Source organism: Eptesicus fuscus, chromosome 3, assembly GCF_027574615.1.
Source record: "Eptesicus fuscus isolate TK198812 chromosome 3, DD_ASM_mEF_20220401, whole genome shotgun sequence".
Lineage (NCBI taxonomy): Eukaryota > Metazoa > Chordata > Mammalia > Chiroptera > Vespertilionidae > Eptesicus > Eptesicus fuscus.
In genome coordinates this window covers 35,067,173-35,094,664 of record NC_072475.1, presented here as the reverse complement: position 1 = coordinate 35,094,664, position 27,492 = coordinate 35,067,173, and the positions used below count along the sequence as shown (strand labels likewise).

Sequence of the window (27,492 nt, the reverse complement as noted above, 5' to 3'; positions counted from 1 at the left end):
AGGGGAAAGAAAAAGAAAGACCCCTGAATGATTTACATTGACAAAGCTAATATTAAACGAAATTGTTCTGCCTATATAGCAACTCTATAGACATACAAGAAGCAAGATACAGTATATCACATAGTCATGAGTAATCAAAAGGATTAGAGAAATTTAAGGCTACCACAGAAGACCATGATATTCCTTGGAGTTATGCAGTTAGTGACATGAATTGGCCTCACAGATTGAAATTTAAATAAAAGTCTGGGATGGCACCTATCCCCCCCAAAAACAAACAAACAAACAAAAACACCCTTTGCTAGCCTAGGAGAGTTTGGTTTCATAACCTTGCTACAGAAATGGCAGATGGAGGTTGTCCTCCCTACACAGTCTTGGATGACAGTTTGTAGTATCCTGCAGAGTGGTATTAGGATAACTAGGCTAATTAACTTCAAGTGGTCTTCAGTCTGCATTCAGTAACCCACCTGTGTGTTATGGTCGCAGAGTAAGAGAATTTATAACAAAATTTTCTGTGTATTAGGTATGTCATACCAGCTGGAATCTAGGATCCCTCACTATGTTTTATGATTTTTCTATGTGCTCCACTGTGGATCAAGAACAGAGCTCACCTGACAACTGATTATCCAATTGCCTAATAGCCAGTGGTTGACAAATAAACTCTAATGAAAAAGATACAAACAAGGTCTTTATAAAAGAGAGTGGCATGATGAACAGAATTATGTGTATACACAGCTCCAATCCTGGCTGGCAGGCGCTCATGAATTAAAATATCCTGAATGTTTAAAAAAGTCCAAATATAATTAAATATTAAACTTGACAAAATAAACATTGTAATCCTGACTAGATTCTCATCTACTACCCTATAAACCAGGATGTCTGCTTATCTAGAGGTGAGAGAATAAAGATGAAAATCTAAGGCATGTCAGGTCATGGGACAGGTCCCTATTGCTCCAGAAAGGAACACTACACCCAGAAAAACAAATGCATAAACAAATAAGTCAAAATATGCAAAATGGAAGGGAGAATCAGGGGTAATTGATTCTACAGAGAATATGAGAAAGGATTTCCCAAGTGGCCTCTAAGGTACTTTTGACAAAAGAGAGGAAGGCATCCTGGCAGAAGGAAATCTATGCGTATGCAGAATAATGATAATGCATAGTATGTGGACCACCTGAAAAAAACAGAGTAGTATGCTGTGGCTAAAGATGCAGCACACGATCCAGACATTTAGAGAAAAGCTAGGGAAGGTGATCTTGGACAAAAGGTTTTACGTCTTTGCAACACAGGGTATTCCTTTGTGAAATGTGTGTGATAATAATATAAATCTCATAGAGTTGTCATTAGAATTAATGAGACAGTGAACCTAACACATCCATTGAATGCTGCATGGGTCAGAAGGGACATTTCTAGTATTAGAGAAGGGAGGACTGTCAAGAATTGCTGGAAAGAAATAAAATTAGTTCAATAATGCAGGAGAAATTATATAATTCTGTAAGACATTGTGGAGAAAAGGAGGAGTTTGCATAATATTCATGCACACACACACATACACACATACATATATAATCCTTACTAATAAAAGCCTAAATGGTCGTCATGCCGTGATGCCCTCACGCTGTCACAAGATGGCTGCGTGCACAACGGGTGTGCAGGTAGGCAGGGCTGGGCTTGATGCTGCGTGCGCTGCACGTAGCCTGCCTGGGAGTCCTGCCTCCTTCCCATTCCACACGCAAATCCGGGAGAAGGTGGGTCCCCCAGCTGGGCCTGCCTGGGAGTCCCGGATCCCCCTGGCTCCACAAGACGAGACCTGCCTAGGGGTCTGGCGAGGCCTGCCTGGGGTTCTCCTGACTCTGCACAGTGAGGCCTGCCTGGGGGTCCTGGCTCTGTGCAGTGGGGCTCCCACACTGTGACAGGGCACAGGCCAGGCTGGCGAACCCCCCCATCCCCCCGCTGAGTGCACAAATTTCATGCACTGGGCCTCTAGTAGTATATATTAATCTTAAGGTTACTGCAATTTTATAAAAATGTGAGATAGAAAAGTTGGTGGTAAATTTTTGAATACTCTTCAATTCAACTTATTTAAACATACATTACAAAATACTGCAATTTCCTAGCACTAGTCATTTTTTTTTTCCTATTTGGCTTAAACATCAATAAATTCCTGTTATCTTGACATGATATTATGATATTTACTTCTTTAATATCTCAGTTCAGGTATCATTGATTAATTTACTTAAACACAGTCCCACTGTGGCTTTCTAGATTTTTCTCTAATTTTAATGACTCAAATCTCTTTCTCTTAAAGCATTTTCAAAAATTGAATTACAGAACAGTTTATGTTGAAGGAAGACATGACGCATAGGAGTTACTACTAAAATGTGAGATCTCTAATTCTGACCTCTAATATGACCATTCAAAGTCATTTCTCTACAAATCACTCAGACAACAATTGCAGTGATGAGGCAGAGTTTTCATTTCTAGTCTGACAATAGGCATTCCATCACATGTACATCAGCAATTTAACGCTTTTCAAATATCAGACAGAGCCATCAATTAGAATGTAATGCAGATACAGATATTAACTTCTCATTATGATGGATATCACCTGACATCCTTACTACCACTTTAAACTCATTATGCATTTATAAATTTTCACTAAATTCTATCTTCCAGAAGAGCAGCATCTGGGTCAAAGGTGAACAGAGCCACTTGATGTAACAAAATCCAAGTATTTCAGGAAAATTACCAAGGAAATAAGTATGTGATAATATGTACAATAAACTATTTTAACTACTTATTAGTTTAAAAATACATATCCACATTTGTTTCCAATTGTCTTGCTTTTAAGGAAAATAGAATAGCTTTTGCAAAAACATAACATAAATCTCTGCTCTCACAGTTTTGTCTCATTAAATCAATCAATCCATCTAAAAATAAAACTGAGTGATAAACTACTAAGCAAATAAAACTTTGATAACATATTCCATTTTGAGTGAGAACAAATTATTCCATAGATCTCACAAAGAATGTAGCTTTCTTTAAAATACCTCTGTCCTGTGAGAATAGTAAAGTACATATCACATTTCTTTTACCAGAACATTTCCATTCCCAACTGCAATGAAATTATTGTAAAAAGAAATCTTCAGCAAAATCAGCATGTCTTAAATATATATTATGCCATTTGACCATATATTTTCTATTACTGATGCACAAGATTCATTTAATTTATGCTGTCATAGTACTTTACAGCTACTCCACATGAGTTATTTAAAAAAAGATTTTAGAATCTACCCCATGAATCTTTCTCTAAAAGACGAGTACTTTGGCATAGGGCAGGTCATAGAAACTTGTGGCATTTCTTTAAATAGGAATATAACATCCTTATAGTCTATATTGTGCCACTGGTCTTTTCTATAAAGAGCAATTTTTAGGAAAAGTTTAATATATTCTCCATGTTTTCAACACATCTTATTCATTTAGGTTGGATTCCTTCCCACCCAGACCCATGCCAAGAGCTGAATTGTTTTTGAAATTCAATATACTAAACGTTTATTTTTTATAGAGAATAGTTCCCCCTTATTTACAGAGGGTAGTTCCAAGACACCCAATGGATACCTGCAAACTCAGAGAGTATAATACCATATATATACTGTCTTCCTGACTATGATAAAGTTTGATTTATAAATTAGGCACAGTAAGAGGTTAACAACAATAACTAATAATAACAGAATAATTATATATATATATATGATACTAGTGGCCTGGTGCACAAAATTCGTGCACAATAAAAGGGGATTAATTAGAGGAAATATTTTAATATTGCTATTTTCCCTTTCTCTATGATAAAAATGTGAGAGATGAAAGAAAATTATTAAAATGTATGTGAAAATCTTCCTCCTGTCAGAGACTGGGGCATACCACATGACCCAGAGTCAAGTCCCTGCCCACCCACATGCGCCTCAAAATCACATGAGACCCAGACCCAGACCCAGCTGGTCCCAGTCCTGTCAAGCCCTGCTGGCCGGGGGGGCACAGCCTGAAGTACCCCAGCCTGGCGCCAGGGCAGGGGGCATGGCCTGAGGTCCCCTGTCAAGCCCCACGGGGGCAGGGGGTTGCAGCCTCAGGTCCCGGCTGATTGCTTGTTAAGGCTCGTTACAGAAACTTGGCATCTGCTGTGGGTGCAGCCATCTTGTATTATGGAAACCCTGCCTCCGCTGTGGGCGTAGCCATCTTTGTGCAGAGTGACAGTCAATTTGCATATTCTCTCTTTATTACATAGGATGTGAATGTCATCTGTCTCTCAAAAATTTAATTTCTGACAAATTTTCCAAAACATTTCTACCCACAAATTTAGTGCCTTTTCCATCTTAACTAAGTACTTATCATGCACTGTGGTCATTACTTTTGCAGTTTTGAGGTGCAACAGAAAAACTAGCACAGATTTCTTTTTCCTTCTTCACAATGTCACGAATAGAAAATACATTCTCAATGTAGATTTTAGCAACTTCAGCAGTTACAATTCTCTTTCTTTCCTTAAGTCAAGAACTTCCATAATTTCACTTAAAGGAAGCCCTTGACACCTTCTCTTTGGTATATGCAACTTGCCTGCATCACTACTCTTGCACTTTGGAGCCGTTGTTATGTAAAATAAAGGTTACTCGAACACAAGCACTGCAATGCCAGGATAGTCCATCTGATTACTGAGACAGCTACAAAGTGACTAACAGGAGAGGGGGAACCTACAGCTTGGGGAGACTGGACAAAAGCAAGATGCACTCTCAGGAAACAGAACAGGTAGCATCAGATTTCACCACTCCACTCAGAAAGCCACAGAGTTTAAAACTCATGAATTGTTTATTTCTGAAATTTTTAATTTAATATTTTCAGACCACAGTTGATGACAGTTAACTGAAACCATGGGAAGCAAAACCTACTTTACACTTACCCCTTTATAAGGAAACTAGAGGTCCAGTGCATGATTGAATCATGCACGTGTAGGGTCCCCTACACGCTTTCGCTTTTCAAGGTGGAGCTGGGTGCCTGTCCGCTGGTGCACCAGGCTCGGCGGAGGCTTCTGAAAGGCCTGGTGCCGGAGCAGACAGGCACCCAGCTCCCCCACTTTTGATGGTCCGCAGCCGCTGAGGGGGGCTACCTTGCTGTTGAGAGGCGCAGGGGGCGGTCCCACCCCCTGCGCCTCTCAACGGCCGCTGAGGGGGGCTGCTGCAGACACCTGGATACCCTGCCGTTGAGAGGCGCAGCTGGCTGTCCGCGGCAGGCCGCCTCAGCGGCCGCGGATCTGGCCTTTGAGAGGCACAGGGGGTGGGAGTCCCGCCCCCTGTGCCTCTCAACAGCAGGGTAGCCCCCCTCAGTTGCAGCGGATCCGTGCCTCTCAATGGCCGGATAGGTCACCGTGAGTCCCACCCCCCAGCCTCCCGCTGCCCAATCGTGGGCGTAGTGGAGTGGTGGTAATTTACATGTTACTCTATTATTAGATAGGATAAGGGGGAAAAAAATAGATACTAATTGAACTAAAAGGCATTTTTCTAGGCTATTACAGGCTTAAATCAATAAAAAATAACTTTGTATTCTTACTGAGCATATGATTCATTTAAAAATAAATTGATACTTTTTTCACTATTTTTACTGGGTGAAACAATATAAATTATACAAAAATAAAAGATGAATACTGGAAAACGCTAACATTTTAATTTGTAAAGTACAATCTCTAGCTCCTGCAGAACAGCCTAACACAATAGATAGCAAATATTTTAAATGATAAATACATGTTACACAAAAATTTTGTTTAATATGTTATATATTACTAATGCTATTTAAAATATATAATCATAGCACTATTACTTTCTTGCTCAGCAATTATAATAAGGGAGTTTGTTACATAATGACCTGGCCTTCTCAATCTCTAAATTAGTGGACTCCATAGTCAGATTACCAAGTTGGAATTCTTGCTCTGCTATATAGTATATACCAGTTATTTAATACATTTATGCTTAGATTCCACATTTGTAAAATGGAAATAATGACATAAATTATTGAAGGTGCTTATAACAGCATCTAACACATTTAAGTGATTCACTAATAAAGGATCAGTCCAGAATTCTATAGAGTTTAAGAAATTAGAAATATATGGAGCTTACAATTTTATTTCATTTTTTAAAATATGTTTTTGTTTATTTCAGAGAGGAAGGGAGAGGGAGAGATAGAAACATTCATGATTAAGATAGAATCATTGATTGGCTGCCTCCTGCACGCCATACCCTGAGGATCAAGACTGCAACCCAGGCATATGCCCTGACAGGAATCGAACCATGATCAATGAGCCACACCAGCCAGTCTGGAGCTTACAGTTTTGAAGTATAGCCTTGAATAAATCAAATTATGACTAGGAGACTTAAGTTTCAATAACAAGACTTGGAAATAATGGGAAATGCAGTGGTGTACTCAAGCACTTTTGAGAGTGGGAAATATCTGTTAATTATTAGCTATGGTTCATATAGATGAAAGGAATGTCTGGCTAATCTATAATAATAAAAGTGTAAGATGCTAATTAGACCGTACAGCTGAACGACCTTCCGGATGTCATTCCAGACGAAGCCGCGGCAGCGGGGGCCAAGGCAGAGGTGGTTAGGGGTGATCAGGCAGGCAGGTGAGTGGTTAGAGGTGATCAGGTAGGCAGGCAGAGAGGTTAGGGGCAATGAGGCAGGCAGGCAGGAAAGTGGTTAGGAGCCAGTGTTGCTGGATTGCGAGAGGGTGTGGGCCGGGCTAAGGGACCCCCTCTGTGCATGAATTTTGTGCACCGGGCCTCTAGTCTTATATACAACTAATGGCCTGGTGCACAAAATTTGTGCACATTAAAAGGGGATTGATTAGAGGAAATATTTTAATATTGCTATTTGCCCTTTCTCTATAATAAGAAGTTCAAAGATGAAAGAAAATTAGTAAAATGTATATGAAAATTAGTAAAATGTACATGAAAATCTTCCTCCTGTCAGAGTCTGGGGCATGCCACAGGACCCAGAGTCAAGTCCCCACCCACCTGCGGTGCCTCAAAATCACGTGAGACCCAGACCCAGCTGGCCCCACCCCCATTGGGCGAGATCCAGACCTGGCCGGCCCCACCCCCATCAAGCCCCACTGGGCAGGGGCATAGCCTCAGGTCCCCTGGCCTGGCACTGGGTGGGGGGCACAGCCTCAGGTCCCCCATTAAGCCCCGCAGGGTGGAGGATGCGGCCTCAGGTCCCCCAGCACACTCTCAGGTCAGGTCCCCCAGCCTGGTGCCAGGGCAGGTGGCACAGCCAGAGGTCCCCTGTCCCAGCACCAGGGTGGGGGGCACACCTTGAGGTCCCCCATCAAGCCCCGCTGAGTGGGGGGCGCGGCCTGAGGTCCCCCAGCCTGGCATCAGGGGTGGGGGACATGGCCTGAGGTTCCCTGTCAAGCCCCCCGGGTGGGGGGCACAGGCTCAGTTCCCCTGCCCAGTGCCACGTAGCCTGAGGTCCTTTCTGATTGCTCCTTAAGGCTTGTTATAGGAACTTGGCCTCCACTGTGGGTTCAGCCATCTTGTGTTACAGAAACCCCACCTTTGCTGTGGGCACGGCCATCTTGTGTTACGGAAACCCCTCCTCAACTGTGGGCACCACCACCTTTGTGATGGTGTGATGGTCAATTTGCATATTCCCTCTTTATTAGATAGGATGTTATTATTGCATTTGACTTACTACCACCAATTCTATATGTTTTCGTTGCAGAGTTCAATTTCTTATTAGTCTAATTCCAGAAAACAAAACAACAACAACAACAAAAACCCAAAGCTTTTCCATAATGCTGAAGTTTAATAGTTCCAGGAATTAGTGATAATTATGAGTTATAAATGTTTGTTGTAGAAATACATGTTTGTCATAAGTGGTTGACTTGATTCATTGACTATGATGATACTAATAGTATTTAACTCAAACAGTATAGACCTTACTAGAATTAGGAATACATCTAAAGACTTTCCTACTAGAACAATTCATTTTATAAGTAAAATAAATAAATGGGTCTGGTAGATTAACTTTAAAACATAAGGCAGGTTCTCAATTTCCTATGACACTTCTATGACTGAATCTTTATTGTACTATGGGAAAAATATTCATATAGCATTTCCTAAATCTTTGAATGTCAACTCATTTGCTGGTTTGAGCAGACTGATTTGAGGCAAATGCTTTCTTAGAAATGTCAGTGCATCATCGAAAAGTATTCATTATGCACCTTCGTGCACTGTACTTTAGATGCTGTACCAGTGAGCTATATAAATGCCCAGAGGAATTTTTAAATCTAAATTTGACTATTCCTTATAGCCTAAAAAGGGTTGACATACATTTTTCAGTATGAACCTAGTTTGTACAAATAAAGCCCATATTTGTGGAGTCCATTTCTGTTGTTGAAAGCTTTAATGGCCTCAATTTGAAAGCAGGGCAAAAGATAAAACTATAAAAACAGTAATTCAGAAGACTCTATTCCCTGACTTAATTTTCCAGTATAATGAGATTTTTTTTCCATCTGGTTTTGTGAAATGGCCCTGGCAATTGCTATAGTGTCTGTAAATGCATTAAGAATTTCTTATTTAATTGCAATGCTGTGTGTCAACTGCATACAAGAAATGACAATAATTATTTGTTGTTCATGCTTCACTAATTGAAATTAGAGTGTATATGAAGTAAGGGGAACCTATTATTTGTGCTTCATTTTTAGAAAAAAAAAATAGACAAATCCTACTCTTAAATTCAATAGTACATTAAATTTAGCAGATAACAAAGCTGGAGAGTATGAATTCACTCTACTCTGGGGCCGGAGTTACCTAGATTCTAAATGATATGTAAAAGGGTACCCTTATAGCATGCCAGATTAATGAGCTATAAATTGCAAAATGCAGTCAAAAACCATTTGAGGGAAAATTATTTGATGAAATCCAGCAGGTTTGTGTAAATTTGTTTTATATTGCTTGCATATGTATGACCACCTGGCCAGTTCCCTGAGTGGGCCGCCTTTCTTTAGGTACCTGTGTGCAATTGCAATTACTGTGTGTAACGTGCTCTAACTGAATCGTTAATTGGGCCCACCTGGGTTCCTGTATTTATGGTAATGTTTTTCAATATTAGAATGATATATTTTAATTTATGATTTGGCAAACAGAAGAATCAATTTAAATGAACTAAAACAATAGAGTATACTCTGTGTTTCCTGATCAGGTAGTTTGAACATTCAGAGTATGTATCATTCAAGTTGAAGTCTCACCAACATCTACTTTGGGATGTGCAAACAGATCCGGTTCCTGCATGGACTCATTTCCTGGTCATTTTGATGTTTTGATTCTACCTAGATCCTAGAATATATCTTTATTGGGGGGGAGGGGATGGGTGTCTGGTCATCATTTCCATTTATAGTAAAATCTGTAGAAGTACTATATTTATTTACTTTTACAATATTTACATCCTTCCCACCTTCAGAGTATTTGAAGTGATTTATGTTTGAAATGCACACACACGAGATAAATGAAACCACCAAAAAAATAAATAAATAAAATAAAGAAGAGCGGAGTAGAGAAAAATTCTGATAGTCCAGCTAAAGGAAGCCACTATAACCAAGATTTCATGCAGTTCTGGGCTTCCCTGCAGTCAGGGCAAAGACGGGCATCTGCAGGGTCTTCTCACATTCCATCAGCCTTCGCCTGACCTCACTTGCTAATATATAAGGCTGTTAGTCTCAGCTGAAGAGTTTGTCTTTAATTCTGTTTTTTTTTCTAAGTTATCTCTCTTTGTAGTCACAGATTTCCATGTTGGGAAGAAACTTTTCTCTATCCAGTTAGAGAAATCTATGAGTCTCCCTTATCATTTCTTACACTTAGCTTTGGATACAAAAAAGTAACAGCATTCCCATGTTATGTTATCCAGAATTATATGCTAATAGATAATTTATTGAACCCTTAACATGAGGCAGGATCCACTATAAGGCTTGGGCTTTACTTACATTATGTCACATAATCAAATAACCTTACGTGTTAGGTACTAGTATTATTCCCATTTTACAGGTTAAGTCATTTCCCCAAGTTCTCACAGCTAGTAAGTGCAAGCCACTGTAGTATCACAACTGACCTGTCAAATTCCCAAACCTTTTAAAAATTATAACCCTCAGACTCTTAAAAAGTCCCCAAGCTGGCAGGATGTTAACAAATTCAGAGATCTTATTGGCTTATTTATCCCCAGTTATGTCACAAATGTGACCACAAGCACTGGGAGTCTCTGCCTCTCAATCTGAAAGTTCCTATCTTGATGCTTAGATGTCTAAGGGCTGCCCTGACTCCAGGACCTCGGGGATCCTGTTGTTTGCTCTCCACAGAGCCCCAGCAGGCACCACTGCTTCCCAGCACTGTGGTGTTGAAAAAGGGCGAATTGCTTCCAAGTACATTGCTGTGAGGAAAAGACCACAGCCTCTTCTTTAGATCTCTTCTTAGCAACACCGGCAACATTTCTCTTTTCTCCCACTGCTAAGGGGACAAACAACAAAACAACTCTGCTTAGGACTTGAAAGCTTCTGTTCACATTCGACCTACTTCTGACCTGTTTTCAGCTATTAAAACCCTTTGGTCCATCCTGTTCTACTCCCTACTATGTGTGCTTTACTCTGGCCTGAGAGGGCTTTGAGGATGTCAAGAGTTAACACATCAATACAAACACCACTTGGCTCTTTGAGAGCCGTCTGCCAGGATAAACCTCTTAGCTTGGTAGAGACACTGCAATTTTCGATCCTTTCAGCCCGCATGAATGATCTTAAATTGCTGCTTTTTGACTACAGCGTTTGGATTTCCAGGAATAGATGAAGCTTTTATCTACTAAGCACTCCATTTTTCACATTTTTTTCAAAGGTGCTTTATTAGTTACTTTTTAAATATCTTTGTGCTTTGTAGCATCAACAGGTTTCTACAAACTGGAGGGGCTTTATTCTAGAATTCACATTGCTGCTGCAGAAAGACTATTGCAGGCCCAGAGTGGTAACCCAATGAATGCACCAGATCTCTGCTTTTCATTTTATGAAATCCCCATTTTCATAAATCCCCATTTGACTTTAGGGTGTTATTACAGAGAAGTGTTGATATATCACAATACCGAGATTAACTGGTGCGAAGGAAAGCAGCCCAGAAATACATGTTGGTACAATATGTTTATGTCCATTCAAAATTTAGTTAGGAAGAAGATATGTATCATATGAACCACCTCAATTTTATACTGGGTAAAAGGTCCAAAGGTAAGATACAAATGTAAAAAAATTACGATTCAAACTGTTAGGCCATGAGCTGAAGAAAATTAAAATTGGTAATTTAACTCAAAAGCCAATTAAAGAAATTCATTAGAGTTAACAACATGATATGCTCCTTATAAGACAAAAATTATATACATATATATATATATATATGTATAGTTTCAAATTCATGTATATATATATATATATATATATATATATGTTTAGTTTCTTTTCTCAATATATATATATATATATATTCACTTAATTTGGGGGCTAAAATTAGTTTAAGTGAATTATTATGTTTTCCTAAATAATAGGAATATATTAATGGTAAGAAAACTAAGAATTGTGCAGTTTTATATTGACAACTGATGACAAAATCAAGATTGAAATACTATCAAGAATTATCTCAAGCAACAACAAAAAAGAGAAACAAATTGCCCAATATTTTGCTATTTTTTCTTACTTTTAAATGCCATAATAAAAAGTATACACATATTTGAAGGTAAACAAAAATTTTCTTCTAGGCTCCCTGCTTATACAAAAATGAAATGATGTCTAAAAATAAAGGTGATAGAACATTCTTTTAAAATAGGAAATTCAAATTATTTCTATAAGTGACCTTTCCTTATGTATGATAGTGCTAGAAACTGTTAACATTTTCAATAAAAGAGAATGTATTAAATAAGAAAACAGGATGAAAAATACTATAGCAATATATTACATTTGTAAGACAGTTTGACATTAAGACATTACATTTACATACATGCATATTAATAGTTTTGGGTAAATTAAAGCATCTAAACAATTTACCAAAAGCTAGACTGGGTACTGCTTATGTCATTTATATTTTATTTATGACCAGGAATATTATAAAAAATGAAAGACCTCCAATGGCACATAAAAGTAGTGCTGATATGAAATTAAATGTCAGGCAAAAGGCAAGAAAATGCAATATTCACAAAGACATTAAATGTAAAACAGAACTTTTATATAATTGACACCATTGAAAGGTAGTTTATAATAATGCATACAAAATGTTTAAGTTCACTTATCATTTCAATTTTTAATGTCAAATATTATTACTTTACCAACATGAATTTTAGTTTCTTTTCTCATTTATTTTTTTTTCTTCCCATAATACATCCTTTATCTTCTCTTTATATTTTTGGTGTCACTTAAGGCTTTCCCATTATTTCATCTTTACTTTTCTACTCTTACTTATTTCATTATTGATGTCTCATAAATTCATTGAAAAATAATATAAAAAAAAACTGGCTAAAAGCATTCATTTTATTTTTCTATATATATTGTGAATGCTATATCTTAAACTGTAAGGAGTCAGTGGATTTTTAAACTTTGAAATGACCTAATGACCAAACCAAGGATTATGTTTTGCCCATTCCAAATACGACAAATCTTGAGTCTTCAAAATAATAGTAAAATTCAACTTATCCTTAACCTGCTGCTGTGAGTTCTCTTCTCTGACACGCTGTATGAAGAACTAAAGACCATTCTCCCTAACATTTCTTCAAAGGCTCCCTTCAGCTATTGTGATTGGTGAGATGTTTCATTCCGATCATCTTCTACAACTATCACCTGTATCTAGTCCCCAAACAAAACCTCTACATCTCAGTCATACCTTAGGAACCAAAGCACTCTCTTTCTTTCCTTTCTTTATTATTATTTCCAATCCTGTGATGTGTGGAATTCTCTCACCGTTTCCTGGGTAATTTAAAGCACTTGAGAGCCCAACATAATAGAAATATTATAGTTTCCACCTCAAAAGGAGCATGTCTTTAATGATATAGAAAACCAAAATTAAGTTAAGGAAATAGGAACATACGTTGCCACACAAGTTGTAAATAATAGATAACCTTGACTCATTTAATTTAGCTAAAGCGTATAGTATTAGGGGAAAACAGCACATTTATGTACCACTATGTGCCCTCTGCTTATATTAATTCATTTACTCACCGGAAAGACACCACCAAGTTACCATTTTGTCCTCCTGGTTTTACAGAGAAGGACAAAGAAGTGGAAGCCCCTTGCTCTAGATCACACAGGATTTAAATCCAGGCAGTGTGGATCCAGAGTTTGCATTGCTATCCAGTTTGCTGTGTTGAGAGAAAATATGATTTTCCCACAATAAAGGCATTTTTCTGTAATCTCCATCCCTATGTAGCTTCCTTAGAGTCTTTTAGAGGAAAAGGGAGCAGAAGTGAATACCTCACACATTCACACATAGATATAACCCGCCACTTTCTGCCCTCAATGAACTGCCTTGTGACTTCCTCAAATATACTTTACATCCAGCTTGATAGCTACTGGCTGCCTAGGCTTGTAATTTTAATCAATTTTTAATTTTTAATTTTCAATAGACTTTTTTTCTTTGGTCTGCTCCCAAGAAATATTATTCATATTTTTATTACCCACGATTTTTAAAATATTTCTTTGCCCATGCAAATGTTTGTTGGACTAAATTCATAATTTTGACAACCTTTGAATAATTAACAATGTCTTCACATTTATATCTATGGTTTGACAGGTCTACATACATATCCTAAGAGCAATCATTTAACTTAAATATGCTAACTCTTAAAGTAACAGATTGAATAATAGTGCGACATTCATTTCCTAAAGTGTCTTATGAGAACTGTAGTTAGGATGAACAAATTTCACAAAGAAAGAATCCTTGGAGCTCTGAGCACAAAGAAGTCCAACTACCCTGTTGGAGGAACCATGTGGAGAGGCACTGAGACCATATGGAGAAGAAGCTGAGCCCAGTCATCTAAACCCAAATGCCAATCATGTGAGACCAGACCAGCCACCAACTGATTTCCACTGAGCGACAAGCATGTGCAACAAAAGAATTGGCCCACTGACACCTGCCCGTTTTCCTGATTAGATAATGAAACATAGTAAAATGGTGCTGTTTAAAACCACAAAAGTTGGTAGTAAATATCCAGAATACCATTTTTTCAAAAATACTGTCACTTGATGGATTAAAAGCCTATGAGATGTTTTATTCTGCAGTAACATGGCCCTTCCCATTCTCATCTCCAAGGCTATGAATGGGACCTTGGTGCTCTGGCCTGAACTTCCATTCTGACCCTTCGCTGTGCTCCCTGCTGCCAAGCACACATGGCACATGCTCTTCCTCTGCCTGGTATGTCCTCAGGTTCAGACTCCTGATTGTACTTAATTTGTCTCCTTATCTTTCATCTTCGTAGCCTAGCACAGTATCTGGAACCTTGTAACTGCTCAAAAAAATAATAGCTCCAGCCCAGCCAGCGTGCTCAGTGGTTGAGTGTCCACCTATGAATCAGGAAGTCAAGGTTCAATTCCCAGTCAGGTCAGGGCACATGCCCAGGTTGCGAGCTTGATCCCCAGTGGGGGGCATGTAGGAGGCAGCTGCTGCTGATGGTTCTACCACAACCATTTATTTAGACTGAAAATGAAATTAACACTTCTGTGTCTCAGTAACTACTTCATCTTTTTCTATTTTTCCTTCCTTCTATAGCTAGAGATAATGCAGTGGCTCCAGGCTAGCTTTTAATATTAAATTAGACCTAACCAGTCCATCCTTAGATCAGAACCCCTACAGAGACCCCTATTTATCCCTAAATGGAGAGACCTGGCAATTTTTTTCTAAGATGGAAACAAACCGATAGTGTCATGTCATTATCCACAAAGAGGCTTCTTGCAAATAGATCAGAGGTTCCCAATTACTTCTAAAGTCCAAGTTATAATGTTTCTCTCTCTCTCTCTCTCTCTCTCTCTCTCTCTCTCTCTCTCTCTCTCTCTCTCTCTTCTCTTTCTCTCTCTCTCCTCTCCCTTCCTCTCTGAAATAAATAAAACATGTATTAAAAATAATAATAGGCTCCAAATAAGTATGGCATATTGAAGAGTATAGAATTTAGGGTAAAATAATTGCAATTTTATCAGCAACATGTATTATAGCAATTACTTCAGCCTGTTCAGACTTTAAAAGAGGATGTAATGTCTATCCTATGTTCTTTCAAGAGTTAGTTGATTAATGGAGTTAAGCATTGTAACTAAAGGCAGTTGATAAACTATAAAACCCCATATAACTGCGACTGTTTTTAAAATTATAAACTACTAGGAATAGAGAGAAGTAGATCTGAAGTTTGAATGCCCAATTACTAGCTATGAACCCAGGGCAAATCACTTTTTTCTTCATAGGTAAAACCAAATTTGTGTATGTGAAAACCAAATGAAATCATTCATGAATGTATGTTTTAAGTTCTAATGATTCATTTTATATAATTAATGAAAGATAAATGACAAATAAAGTGATTAATACTAATTAAATTAATTTCTCACATGTATACCCAGCCACCTCAAATCCTGAATATTCTTGATCTGGAAAGGGAAAACCACAAGTGGATTCACACCCCCAAGAGGTTGGAATGAAAAGGTGAAATGGGAGACTTCTGAGCTGTGTGTGAAATGTGAAGACTGTGTCCAGGGGAAGAGGGCACACAGGAGCAGGAGAAGGAAGGAAGCAGCCTCTGGATCGTTGACCTCTGGAAAATCCATCCCAGAATCACCCACTCCGAATCCCTTGGACACATTATAAAGTTATTTGCATATAGTGTTCAGAACCAAAGTGTTTTATGTGGACATATGAAGAGTTAAAAACAAAATCAGGCTCTGCATCTTGAGGGTGAGAATGGGAAGAGATCTTTGGGAGATCAATACAACTCCCCTCTTGCACATAATGCATTTGGAAAGGAACCTATCCAGAAAAATCCATTTAGCTATGCCCAGAATGGTCAAGACTGACTGTGAAGAGATTGAAGTGCCTCAGTCCATCTGCTGATGATATTTATTGCTTCTTGGCACCTTCTCGAAGCCTCTGTAAAAGAAAGCCATCCTTCTTATTTATAGGGCAAAAACAGATGGTGCTCCAGCAGGTAATTATTTAATTAAGTGGCTCCTAAAGCATGAACAAATTGTTCCAAAGAAAAAAGGAAAAAAACAATTTAATCCTCACCCAAGGAGTGAGGATACTTTTCCATTGATTTTTAGAGAGAATGGAAGGAAGGGAGGAGTGGGGGGGGGGGGAGAGAGGGAGAGAGAGAGAGAGAGAGAGAGAGAGAGAGAGAGAGAGAGAGAGGAGAGAGAGAAAACATTGACAGAGACACATTGATTGGTTGCCTCCCATTCCATCCCCAATGGGGCAGGGATTGAACCTGCAACCAAGGGAGGTACAGACTCTTGACTGGGAATCAAACATGAGATGCTTCGGTCCACATGGACACTCTAACCACTGAGAAAAAACAGTTGGGGAAAATATTTTTATTTATTCTTTAAAAATAGGGAGGTAAGAAAAAACTATATCAAGTTTGACTTTTTTAATGCAACAAAATTAGGGTTTACTAAATCATCTGTTCTTAAAACAAAGCACCTCTTTCTTTCCCCCTCCCTCCTAAATTACAATCAAAATTGCCAGAAATAACATTGATGTTCATCAGGTTTCATTTTTCATCTCTGAGACATAAGTTCAAGCTAAAAATGAAACATCCTACCTAATAATCCTACCTAATAATAGACAAATATGCAAATTGACCGCACCTTCGCTGTGCCCAAGCCACGCCCACCAGCCAAGCCATGCCCACCAACCAATCAGGACGAGTATGCAAATTAACCCAACAAAGATGGTGGCTAATTTGCATATAAAGACAGCTTCGAAAGAAGCCAAGAGCTGCAGAAGGGAGCAAAGCTGCGGAGAAGCAAGCAAGCCGGGGGAAGGAGAAGGGAAGAGTGGAGGCGGGGCTGGGGGAGAAGGGAAAAGCAGGTGGGCTGGTGGAGAAGGCGGGGCGAGGGAGAAGGGAGGAGCAGAGGCGGGGTGGGGTAGAGTGCAGCAGGAAACCCTATTGCAGGATTTTTCCTGCAATGGGAACACTAGTGTTCTTATAAAGGTGCAATCAGATATTCTTGGAATCGGACTAATTTTATGATATTCAAATTAAGTTGCATAATGCACATTATCGACTCAACAGGAAAAAAATAGTAAACTACATATCTAACATGCAGATGCTAATAATTAAAAACAAAGTCTTCCATTCCTGTTAAAGCCAAGAGGCCCTTTATAAAAACCTTGTTGACACATGAATTAAACATATCATAACAGTAAAAACAATAACAATTTTGCAATACAATACAGTAAAAAACATCATTCACTTGGGTTTAAAAGAGAAGTAGGCATGAATCCCAATGCTGCCACTTACTGATTTTAGGACAGGATATTAATTTTTCTAAGATTCTGCTTCCTATACTATAGATATTGACATACACACATCACAGTTATGGGGGGTCACTGTGAGACTTCGATGAATAAATTGTAAGCACTTAGTGCAGTTCCTAAGACAGAGCAAACATCTATAAGTGGCTGTCAATCATCATCTCTAAGATGAATTAGGTAAGAAGAATATAAGTATTGGAACTATCCTATATAATAAAAGACCAGCAACTGAACTGCGGAACGACCAGAATGACAAGAACTACCCGTCGATCAGTCTCTATGACACACACTGACCACCAGGGGGCAGGTGCTCAACACAGGAGCTGCGCCTTGGTAGTCAGTGCACTCCCACAGTGGGAGCAACCACTTAGAAGGCAGGTCCACAGCCACTCGGCTGACCGAGATGAGCAGCTGCTCCCGAAGCAGGAACAGTCACTTGGCTGACCAGCTGACTGGCTAACCAAGATGAGTGGCACTCCCACAGCGGGCCAATACCCGCAGGCCACACCCCCACCAGTGCACAAACCCCATGCACCAGGCCTCTAGTGAAAATATAAACCAAAATACTATATTAGAAAGTGCTTTAAGTAAATTACAATCTATCAGCAAAGATAAAACTAATTTATATATACACTTGAAGCTTAATTAAAAAGTAAAGTGTAAGATCTAAGATAAGAATTTAGGAAAGGTGAATTAAGCAGGGTTTCAGTGAGAACTCAAGCTGTGCCTTGAAAAAATGGATAGGGCTTAAGAATGAAGAAGTCACTTGAAGAAATAATGAAGATGAACTCAAGCAGGAAGTTGGGAATTAGTATCTGCATGTAGGAGTCAAAGCAAGGCTACTCTCTTAATTGAGACAAAGGTACATACTGGGGCCTGGTAAAAAAATATGTTTAGATTGATGGAATTGGAAGGGATATATATATATATATATATATATATATATATATATATAGCCTGTTATATATATATATATATATATATATATATATATATATATGTGTGTGTGTGTGTATATATATATATATATATATATATATATATGTATGTATATATATACTGCTGAGTGGCCAGATTATTATGATCTCTGAATGCATAATAATCTGGCCACTCAGTGTATATCCTATATAATAAAAGACTAATATGCAAATTGTCCCCTTGACCAGGAGTTTGACCAGCTGGCAGGCCGGCCAACCACCTATGCCCCTCCCCCTGGCCAGGCTGGCCGGACCCCACCCATGCACAAATTCATGCACTGGGCCTATAAATATATATATATATGTGTATGTGTATGTGTGTGTATGTGTATGTATATACATATGTGTGTGTGTGTGTGTATATATATATATATATATACATATATATATATATATATATATATATATATATATATATATGATTATTGCAGGTTCTTCTAGTATAAATACACCATGAGAAAAAATAAAATGTTACTACCCCTAACCCCAGCCAAAATACCTTCATGTTATAAAATTGTTCCCAGTAAGGGTGCAGGTGTTCTATACAGGCCTGAGGCAAAAAGATGCCAAAATGTATACAGAAGTAAAACTATATGTTCCATACTTGAAACAGGGAAAGTTTCAGGGAAAGAAATGTTTTGCCTTCAAGATTTGTTGTCCATTGGTAAGGTTCAGGATTCCACCCTTTCCTATCCACATACCCATGTTTGCTCATAAAAGAAACATGCACATCTATACTGTTATTTGTTTATTTGTTGTGAAAACTAAAGCCTCTTCCTAGCTATAATATGTTAGCATCAGAAACATTTTTTTGAAAGAACAAATATTAGTAAATATTCCTGTGCCAGAGAATTGGAACACTTAAATTGCATTTATAATAATATTACTAAATTAAGGACAATCCTTATCCACATGCTTAATAATGCTATTAGAGTGGTAAATATATAGGAAAGCTCAAATTTATTACATTTTTTAATGTTTTAAATGCCTTCTTGACATCTTTAGGAATAAGAATCAGTTAAAAATATCCCATTGTCTGTGATTCTTTTCTGTAACTACCCATTCAAATTAGAAAGGACAATTCTTATTTTAGAAATGTAAATTCTGGATCATCTAAATGAGAAAATGCTGGGTGCTGCAGATGTTTTGTCTACCTCCACAGCATACATTATTGTTTTCCTTTCTGCTTTGCTTTTCCTTGCAGACACAGAACATTAAACAAACAAACAAAACAAAAAACACACCAAAAGTCACTTTGATATAGAAACAACCACATTTCCAATATTTTACACATCTAAAGCTCAAATGTTAAATAAACTGTGAAAATTAATGTTCTTTTTAATTTCTTAAAACACTTCAAAGAGTTGAGTCTGGACTTGGCACTTGAGAAAACACTAAAGAGCAGATCTTAATAATTCCATTTAACTCCACAGTACATCTGTCATTTGAAAACATTTTTTTTCTTCTGAACACAGCTTAATGAACCTTTAATTTACCTCCATTCAGTATCCACTGAGGGTAGTTAAAAGACAAAGTCTTAAGTCAATGCACTTAATTACAGTCATCATATGTTATTATGTACTGTTATATAACACCATATGCCAATTATCATGGGACTTTAATAGATACTGAATAATTACCACGTACATATCCCTTGTGCTATTGAGATACATTGGAACAATATCTTTGAAAATAAAGAGTACTTTTAAAAGTTATTTGTGCCGAAACCAGTTTGGCTCAGTGGATAGAGCGTCGGCCTGCGGACTGAAGGGTCCCAGGTTCGATTCCGGTCAAGGGCATGTACCTTGGTTGTGGGCACATCCCCAGTAGGGGGTGTGCAAGAGGCAGCTGATTGATGTTTCTCTCTCATCGATGTTTCTAACTCTCTATCCCTCTCTCTTCCTCTCTGTAAAAAATCAATAAAATATATTTAAAAAAAAAAAAAAAGTTATTTGCATTTGAGACATTGACTTTATAGGTATCAAAGCTAAATATTATATTAAGTAGTACAGTGACAATTGTTCCCTAAATATGTCTAGATATTACACTACTAGTGACCTGGTACATGAAATTTGTGCATGGGGGGAGAGTGGTCCCTTCAGCACAGCCTGGACCCTCTCCAATCCAGAACCTCTCGGGGGATGTCTGACTGCCGGTTTAGGCCCTAAACCGGCAGTCGGACATCCCTCTCACAATCCAGGACCACTGGCTCCTAATTGCTCACCTGCCTGCCTGCCTGCCTGATCGCCCCTAACTGCCCACCCCCCTTCACCCCGCCACCAGACTGGTCACACCTAACCGCCTCTGCATGCTAGCCTGATTTCCCCTAACTGCCCCCCCACCAGCCCAGTCGCCCCTTAGTGCCCCCCCTGCCGACCTGGTTGCCCCCAACTTCCCCCATCTGCTGGCCTGGTCGCCCCACCCAGTCTGCTGTTTGGTTGTTACTGTGAGGACGTCATGACCAATTTGCATATACCCTTTTATTAGTATAGATGTTCCAACTTATAACCAGAACCTCTAAATAAAACAAACACTGCATTTAGACATCTAAACACATCCAGAGTCTAAAGTACTAGTAAATTATTTTAATATTTTATTTAATGTATTTAATATTTATTTTAACATTTTACTGTCATGAAGATTAGGCAAAAAATTCAGGATATCCCTGATATTTACTTGCAGAATTTCAGAGGACTTTTGTCATTCACCCAGTTCCCTGTCCCACTTTTGACACTAACCCAGATTCACTGTGCTCTCTCCCCTGTGTTTCTTAGTCCCCTTAATGCTGCTTACAGCCATAATTAGTTTATATTTTACATTTCTATCAGAGTTGTCTTTTGAAATTAAGCATATTTGTGTGTGTGTTTTTTCACTGCCCTTCTGGAGAACTTTCCTTAGTAAAACTTACTTTTTCATGAAATACAACATTCAACATGTGTAGGTCCCAACCTAACTCATGTCTCATCTAATCATTTGTTATAACATTGGTGGCTTGTAAACTGGTCCCAGTGTGTGGAGGGCAAGAAAGATGGAAAAAAGGGGCTGACCACTCCATATTGGTAAATGTCAGGTTTAATAAGCAAGGAAACTTACATATGAAGCTTCTCGTGGGTGAATGCAAGATGAGTAGATCTCCCCATCCAACTGCCAGACCTTGTATTTATTTAGAGGCCTTAAATGGGTTCAGTCACTTATGCCATCCAGATGGTCTCAGGTCTCAACAACATACGGCTCTCTCAAGGCTGCATCCTTGAAAACGAGTCCCACTGTGGGACCAGTGGGCAGAACATGCGTTCCAAGGATTGGGGAAGGAATAAGCTTTCAATTGCCTGGGGCCCATTTTTCTCTCAAAGACCTCCTTGAATAGACAATTTACAGATACATAATGAGCACTTGTGCACCCATTACGCAGCTAAGAAATTTAATTGATTTTATTTATTCTGAAACATTTACTCAACACACACACACACATTTCAATATCTTTAAATTCATAGTAAGTGTTTATGATCACCCTAGGCTAGGTGGCACTTGTTACATATTTGTACTTGTTCGTAAAGTCCTAACTTGATTATTATTCCAGACCTGACTAGACAAGTGCAGACCCTCTATGTTTCAACTTATTAAGCCTTTTAAGGATCGTTTTAGAAAAAAACTGAAGTCCTGGCCATTGTTGAAAACCCTCCATTAATACCTCTGCATGTGTTCTAGGATATGCCAGCATCAAAAGTTGCAGAATGGGTGTCAATGGCTTGGAATAAAGTCCCACAGACATCAATGGGGCATTCATTTAATGAATATAGTATTACCACTTCCCTTAATGTCACAGAGAGTCAAAAGAGATTTGATGAGTCAACTTCTGATTGTAAAATGTTTTAGAAAGAGCTTATTTATTTTGTTTGTATTTTCTTTTTGAGGTAGGAATATATCCCAAGAAACTAGAAACACTAATCAGAAAGGATATATGCACCCCTATGTTCATAGCAGCACAATTCACCATAGCTAAGATTTGGAAACAGCCTAAGTGCCCATCAGCAGATGAGTGGATTAAAAAACTGTGGTACATCTACACAATGGAATACTATGCTGAGGTAAAAAGAAGGAATTCTTACCATTTGCAACAGCATAAATGGAACTGGAGAGCATTATGCTAAGCGAAATAAGCCAGTCAGTGAAAGATAAATATCACATGATCTCACTCATTTGTGGAATATAATGAGCAACATAAATTAATAAACAAAAAACAGATCTAGAGACAGAGAAGCATCGAACAGACTGTCAAACCTCAGAGGGAAGGTAGGGGAGGGTGGGGGTAAGGGGGAGAGATCAACCAAAGGATGCATGCATATAAGCCTAACCAATGGACACAAACACCAAGGGGGTGAGGGCATGAGTGGGGGAGTGGGGAGGCAATGGAGGGATAAGGACACATATGTAATACCTTAATCAATAAAGAAAACAATGAAAATAATGATATATAAAATTAATGTAAAGAGGCCTAAATGTCTTCTTTTAATATGTTAAAATTATAATTCTATTTTTTCTTTTTTATAAATATATGAAATAATAATGCACCTTGCAATGTTTCAGTGACATAAACACTTTGATAACTTCACCATTTATGTTTTGGATGAGTTTCCTAATCACTTTGAAGTTCAATTTCCTCATCTGAAAATTGGTAATTGTAATAGAACTCAGCTAATATGGTTATTATGAGGATAATAATAATAATAGATTCAGAACAATGCTTGACATATAATAAATGTTCAATAATGTTATTTACCTGTGTCTTATCAATTGTTTTATAAATATTTGCTTGTATATCTCTATTCATTCATATCCTAAATACTTCTGTCTTCTCACACTCTCCCTTCCTTTCCCTCCACTTCTTTGTCTCCCTCTTGTTTTTCTTCAATTATGGAATAAATATATAAAGAAGTCAAAAGAATAATCATAAAAACATTTTCAGCATCAAAGACTGAATTTATTGAGTGAAAAGAGAAAAAGATGACAGCATTATCCCAAATGCCAGATTTCACCAACTTCAATGGGTATAAATGGATGGTATTTAACAGATACTGCAATTCTGGCTCTGGAAATATTTATATTCAATAAATAATATACCTCCCTAAATATACCTTACATATCACCAGATATGTGCTTGCATTTTAAAAGCTTTGATTAGCATTATGCTACATTGCTTTATCTTTGAGAGATGTGAGCTAAAAGTTAAACACAATCTAGCATTAATTATAAAAAAAAACTAGTCATATCTATTTCATCTTGTTTTTCATTGCATTTTCTAAAAAATTAATCTTTGTAAGTTTATTAAATAACTTCATAAATGGTTATTAACCATCTACCATGGGTTTCCAGGTAATCTTCTAGACACAGGGGATGGAGCAGTGAAAAAAAAAACACAGCCCAAATCCCTGCCTTCATGAAACATACTTCTAGTGGAATGAGAAAACCAATAACCAAAATAAAAATAAATAAATGTATCAGGTATGTGAGATGGTGCATACTGGGGGAAAAACCCTAAACAGAGGTAGGAAGTGGGCATATAGAGGAAAGGGAGAGGACTTACAGATTTAAGATGGCTTAACTTAGGTTTGTTTTTCATAACTATCATTCCATCCCAATCGCCATCTTATATGAGAAAGATGTCTATTAATAATAAGCATTCAATGGCATAATAACCACTGCTTTCCATTCGATTTTCCCCTTGAGGAACAGTGAACATAAACACTGAAACTTAGCTGTAGGTCAAGCAGGCCATCCAGGATGTATTTGAAATCAAATCATAGAACTGACTTCAAATACATTCTTCAAGATGCTTTGGAATAAATAAGAATAAAATTCATGCCACTAACAAAGTTAAAAAAAAAAAAAAAAAGCACTCGGACATTTTCACTTTCATTCAGACAAGTAATTGGTTAGTACAATGAGCCTGGGAAGAAGTCTCCTGTCTGATGCTCCAGGTAACCATGGTCGCCTCTCTTTAGAGCTATTGAATTACACTGTTGACATGACTACCTTGGACATGACTTAGGATGATGATTTTGAAGGGAAATATAGAACTGCTCTGTAATCCCATGACTGGTCTGAAAGCTGTAAGATCACCACTCCTGCAATCACTTCTTTGTTACAGGACCAAAGTAAGTCTTTTCCAAGGCAACTCTACAAATAAGTATGATAAACTTTGATCCTGTTTAACCCTTTCTAATATAAAACATACAGAACTAATTTAGGCTAGGGAGACATTACTGATCAAATAGTGTCTCTTCAATAACTGAGGATTAGAGGCAACTGTGCTATTCACTTTACAAGTTTGGCCTCAAAAAGTCTTCAATGGTATTTAAAAAAAAATTACTGAGTGCCAACAAGGATGTGAAGAAGCTGGCAGTCTCAAAACACTGGTGCTAGGAATACGAATGAGCACAGCACTTTTAGAAAACAATTTAAATAGCTTTATCAAAGGTATTAAAATGTTTATATCCACAGTCTACCTCTTATAATCTAGCCTGAGGAATTAAAGGGAAATGGAACAAAAATACAGGAGGTGGGCAAAAGTAGATCTATAGTTGTGAGTACGTGGAATATAGAGTTTATTTGGTAATATTATTTCTTAATTGTTGTATTATTTTCCACTGGAGGCCCAGTGCACAAATTCCTGCACAGGTGGGGTCCCTCCACCTGGTCGATGATTGGGGCCCATCAGAGCCGTCTGGCCCAGTCCTGATCGGAGTCAATCAGGGCTGGTGGCGGGGGAGGGGAAGCAGGAGGGACTGTGGGAGGGCTCCAGGGCATGTCCAGCCCCGTCTTGCCCAGTCCAGATCGGCCAGACTCCAGCAGCAAGCTAACTTACCGGTCAGAGCATCTGCCCCCTGGTGGTCATGGAAATTTAGCTGTAGGTCAAGCAGGCAATCCAGGATGTATTTGAAATCAAATCATAGAACTGACTTCAAATACATTCTTCATGATGCAGACTCCATGGGTGTCTTTACTTTGCTGCAGTTCGGATTACCCCAACATAAGGAGAGACAACCTCATTATCAGGTAACACCATCGTGGTAAGACTCCTGCTCAGCCTACTGCAGCAGTTTTAAATAGGCCATAGGTTTCCCTATATGGTTTGGCTCAGTGGATGGAGCCACAGCCTGTGGACTGAAGGGTCCTGGGTTCTATTCCAGTCAAGGGCACTTTCCTGGGTTGTGGGCTCAATCCCCAGGAGGGGGCGAGCGGGAGGCAGCATATAGATTCTCTCTCATCATTGATATTTCTTTCTCTCTCTCTCTCTCCCCCTTCCTCTTTGAAATCAATAAAAATATTTTAACAAAAATAAATAGGCCATGAATCAAACGTCGCCGCTCTCCATCCATACAGTCCCCTCACACCCTCTTTTGTCTTCGCTACCCTTCTCCCCCCCCACACACACACACACTCTGCCGGGGTCTGTAAAATGGGGAGTTGGGATTTCTACTTCAACCAAGGGAAACTCCTCTGCAAGGGCCCTCCTTCCCCGCCCATCTCTGTCCCCAGTCCTGTGGGGTCTCTCCCTCCCTCCCCTCCATCTAACTTGGCTCTGCCCCCTCATCCTGCCACCTCCTGTCTGCAGTCTCCCCCTTTCTCCTCCAGGGGCAGAGGTCCCCAAAGGCTGGGGGGGGGGGGGTGGCGAGGCAGTATGGTGGTGCTAAGGTGTGTGGGTCGAGCCCAGGCGGGGCTCCAGAGGAGAGCTGGGGTGATGGGTCATGGGGAGGAGTCACCAGGCTCCTCAGCTGCCCCCACCCAGCAGTTTTTCTAGGCCACTGCACAGCTGTCACCCTCTGCCCCCTCACTGCCTCCCACTTCCTTGCAAGTTTTGGACTTGTTTTCTCTGACTCACCCCCCGCCTCCCTCTCTGTTGCAGCGAGTCCAGGGAGCCCAAGGCCCCTTGGCCTCGGGCAGGTAGACCCGTCCCCTCATAATGGTGCTACCACTCTCCTGGAGTAGTTAGTGAAACTTAACAAATAAAAAGAAGCAGCTCTGAAGATTATAAATTGTGCACTGAGAATGCCACAGGCTGTGGAGGACTGAACAGTCCATGGCTCTTGGATCACCTAGCAGGCTTGGTCCCTCCTGACTCCTGCCCCCACCCGCCTCTGCCTGGGGCATGGGCCAAACCCTGGCAGCTTCCTGATGGCTCTCACCTCACACCTCACTTTCCAGTCCAGCCCACCAGCGCCCACAGCAAGCTAACCTACTGGTTGGAGTGTCTGCCCCCTGGTGGCCAGAGCATGTCATAGCAATCGGTCGAGCAGTCAAATTCCCAGTGGAACTCCGGTCAAGGGGACAACTTGCATATTAGGCATTTATTATATAGGATAGGAACAACTGTAAATCTACTTTTTGCCCACCCCTTACACACATAAAACTGTCATTGCCTTATTTATAAAGAAATAGAATGACTTGTTTTGTTGCTTCTTTAAACCTCTATTTACCTTTTCAATTTTCAATAACTAACATACTAGTACATGCTATAATTGTAATCAGTACCAAGAAAGGCCATTGGGAATTTTCCCATGATACACGTGACAATGAGCATTGAAGTAGTGATATTTGTCCAAGATAGATAGACCATCCACCTTTTTAAGTTGCAAAGTTAACTCAGACAATAATAGAGAACCAAAAAAAGGGATAAGATTCTTTCCAAAGATTTTTAGCATGACCATTTTGTTTTAGACATGCCTAGATAAACTGATATGGCCTCAAATGTTGATATCCAATTATTGCCACTTAATAAAGTTAACTATTATTGAATGTTTATACCATGCCTTTAATCTCATTTAAACCCTTTGAAATAGGCTCTTCACTGATCTTCATTTTCAAATGAGAAAACCAAGACTTTGGAAGGTTAGGTCACTAGCCCAGTGATGGGTAACCTTTTGAGCTTGGTGTGTCAAACTTCGCATA

The 27,492-nt window shown here is 38.9% G+C and overlaps 1 protein-coding gene across 1 annotated transcript in view; it reads right to left on the bottom strand.

Moving 5' to 3' along the window:
• Positions 1–25,609, bottom strand: part of NAALADL2 (N-acetylated alpha-linked acidic dipeptidase like 2) — a 630,481-nt gene extending 604,872 nt beyond the window's left edge. The window contains exon 1 of the mRNA XM_054713015.1: positions 25,548–25,609. Coding sequence (XP_054568990.1) covers positions 25,548–25,609 — 62 coding nt within the window. The remainder of the gene's footprint in view (positions 1–25,547) is intronic.
• Between the last annotated feature and the right edge of the window lie 1,883 nt (positions 25,610–27,492).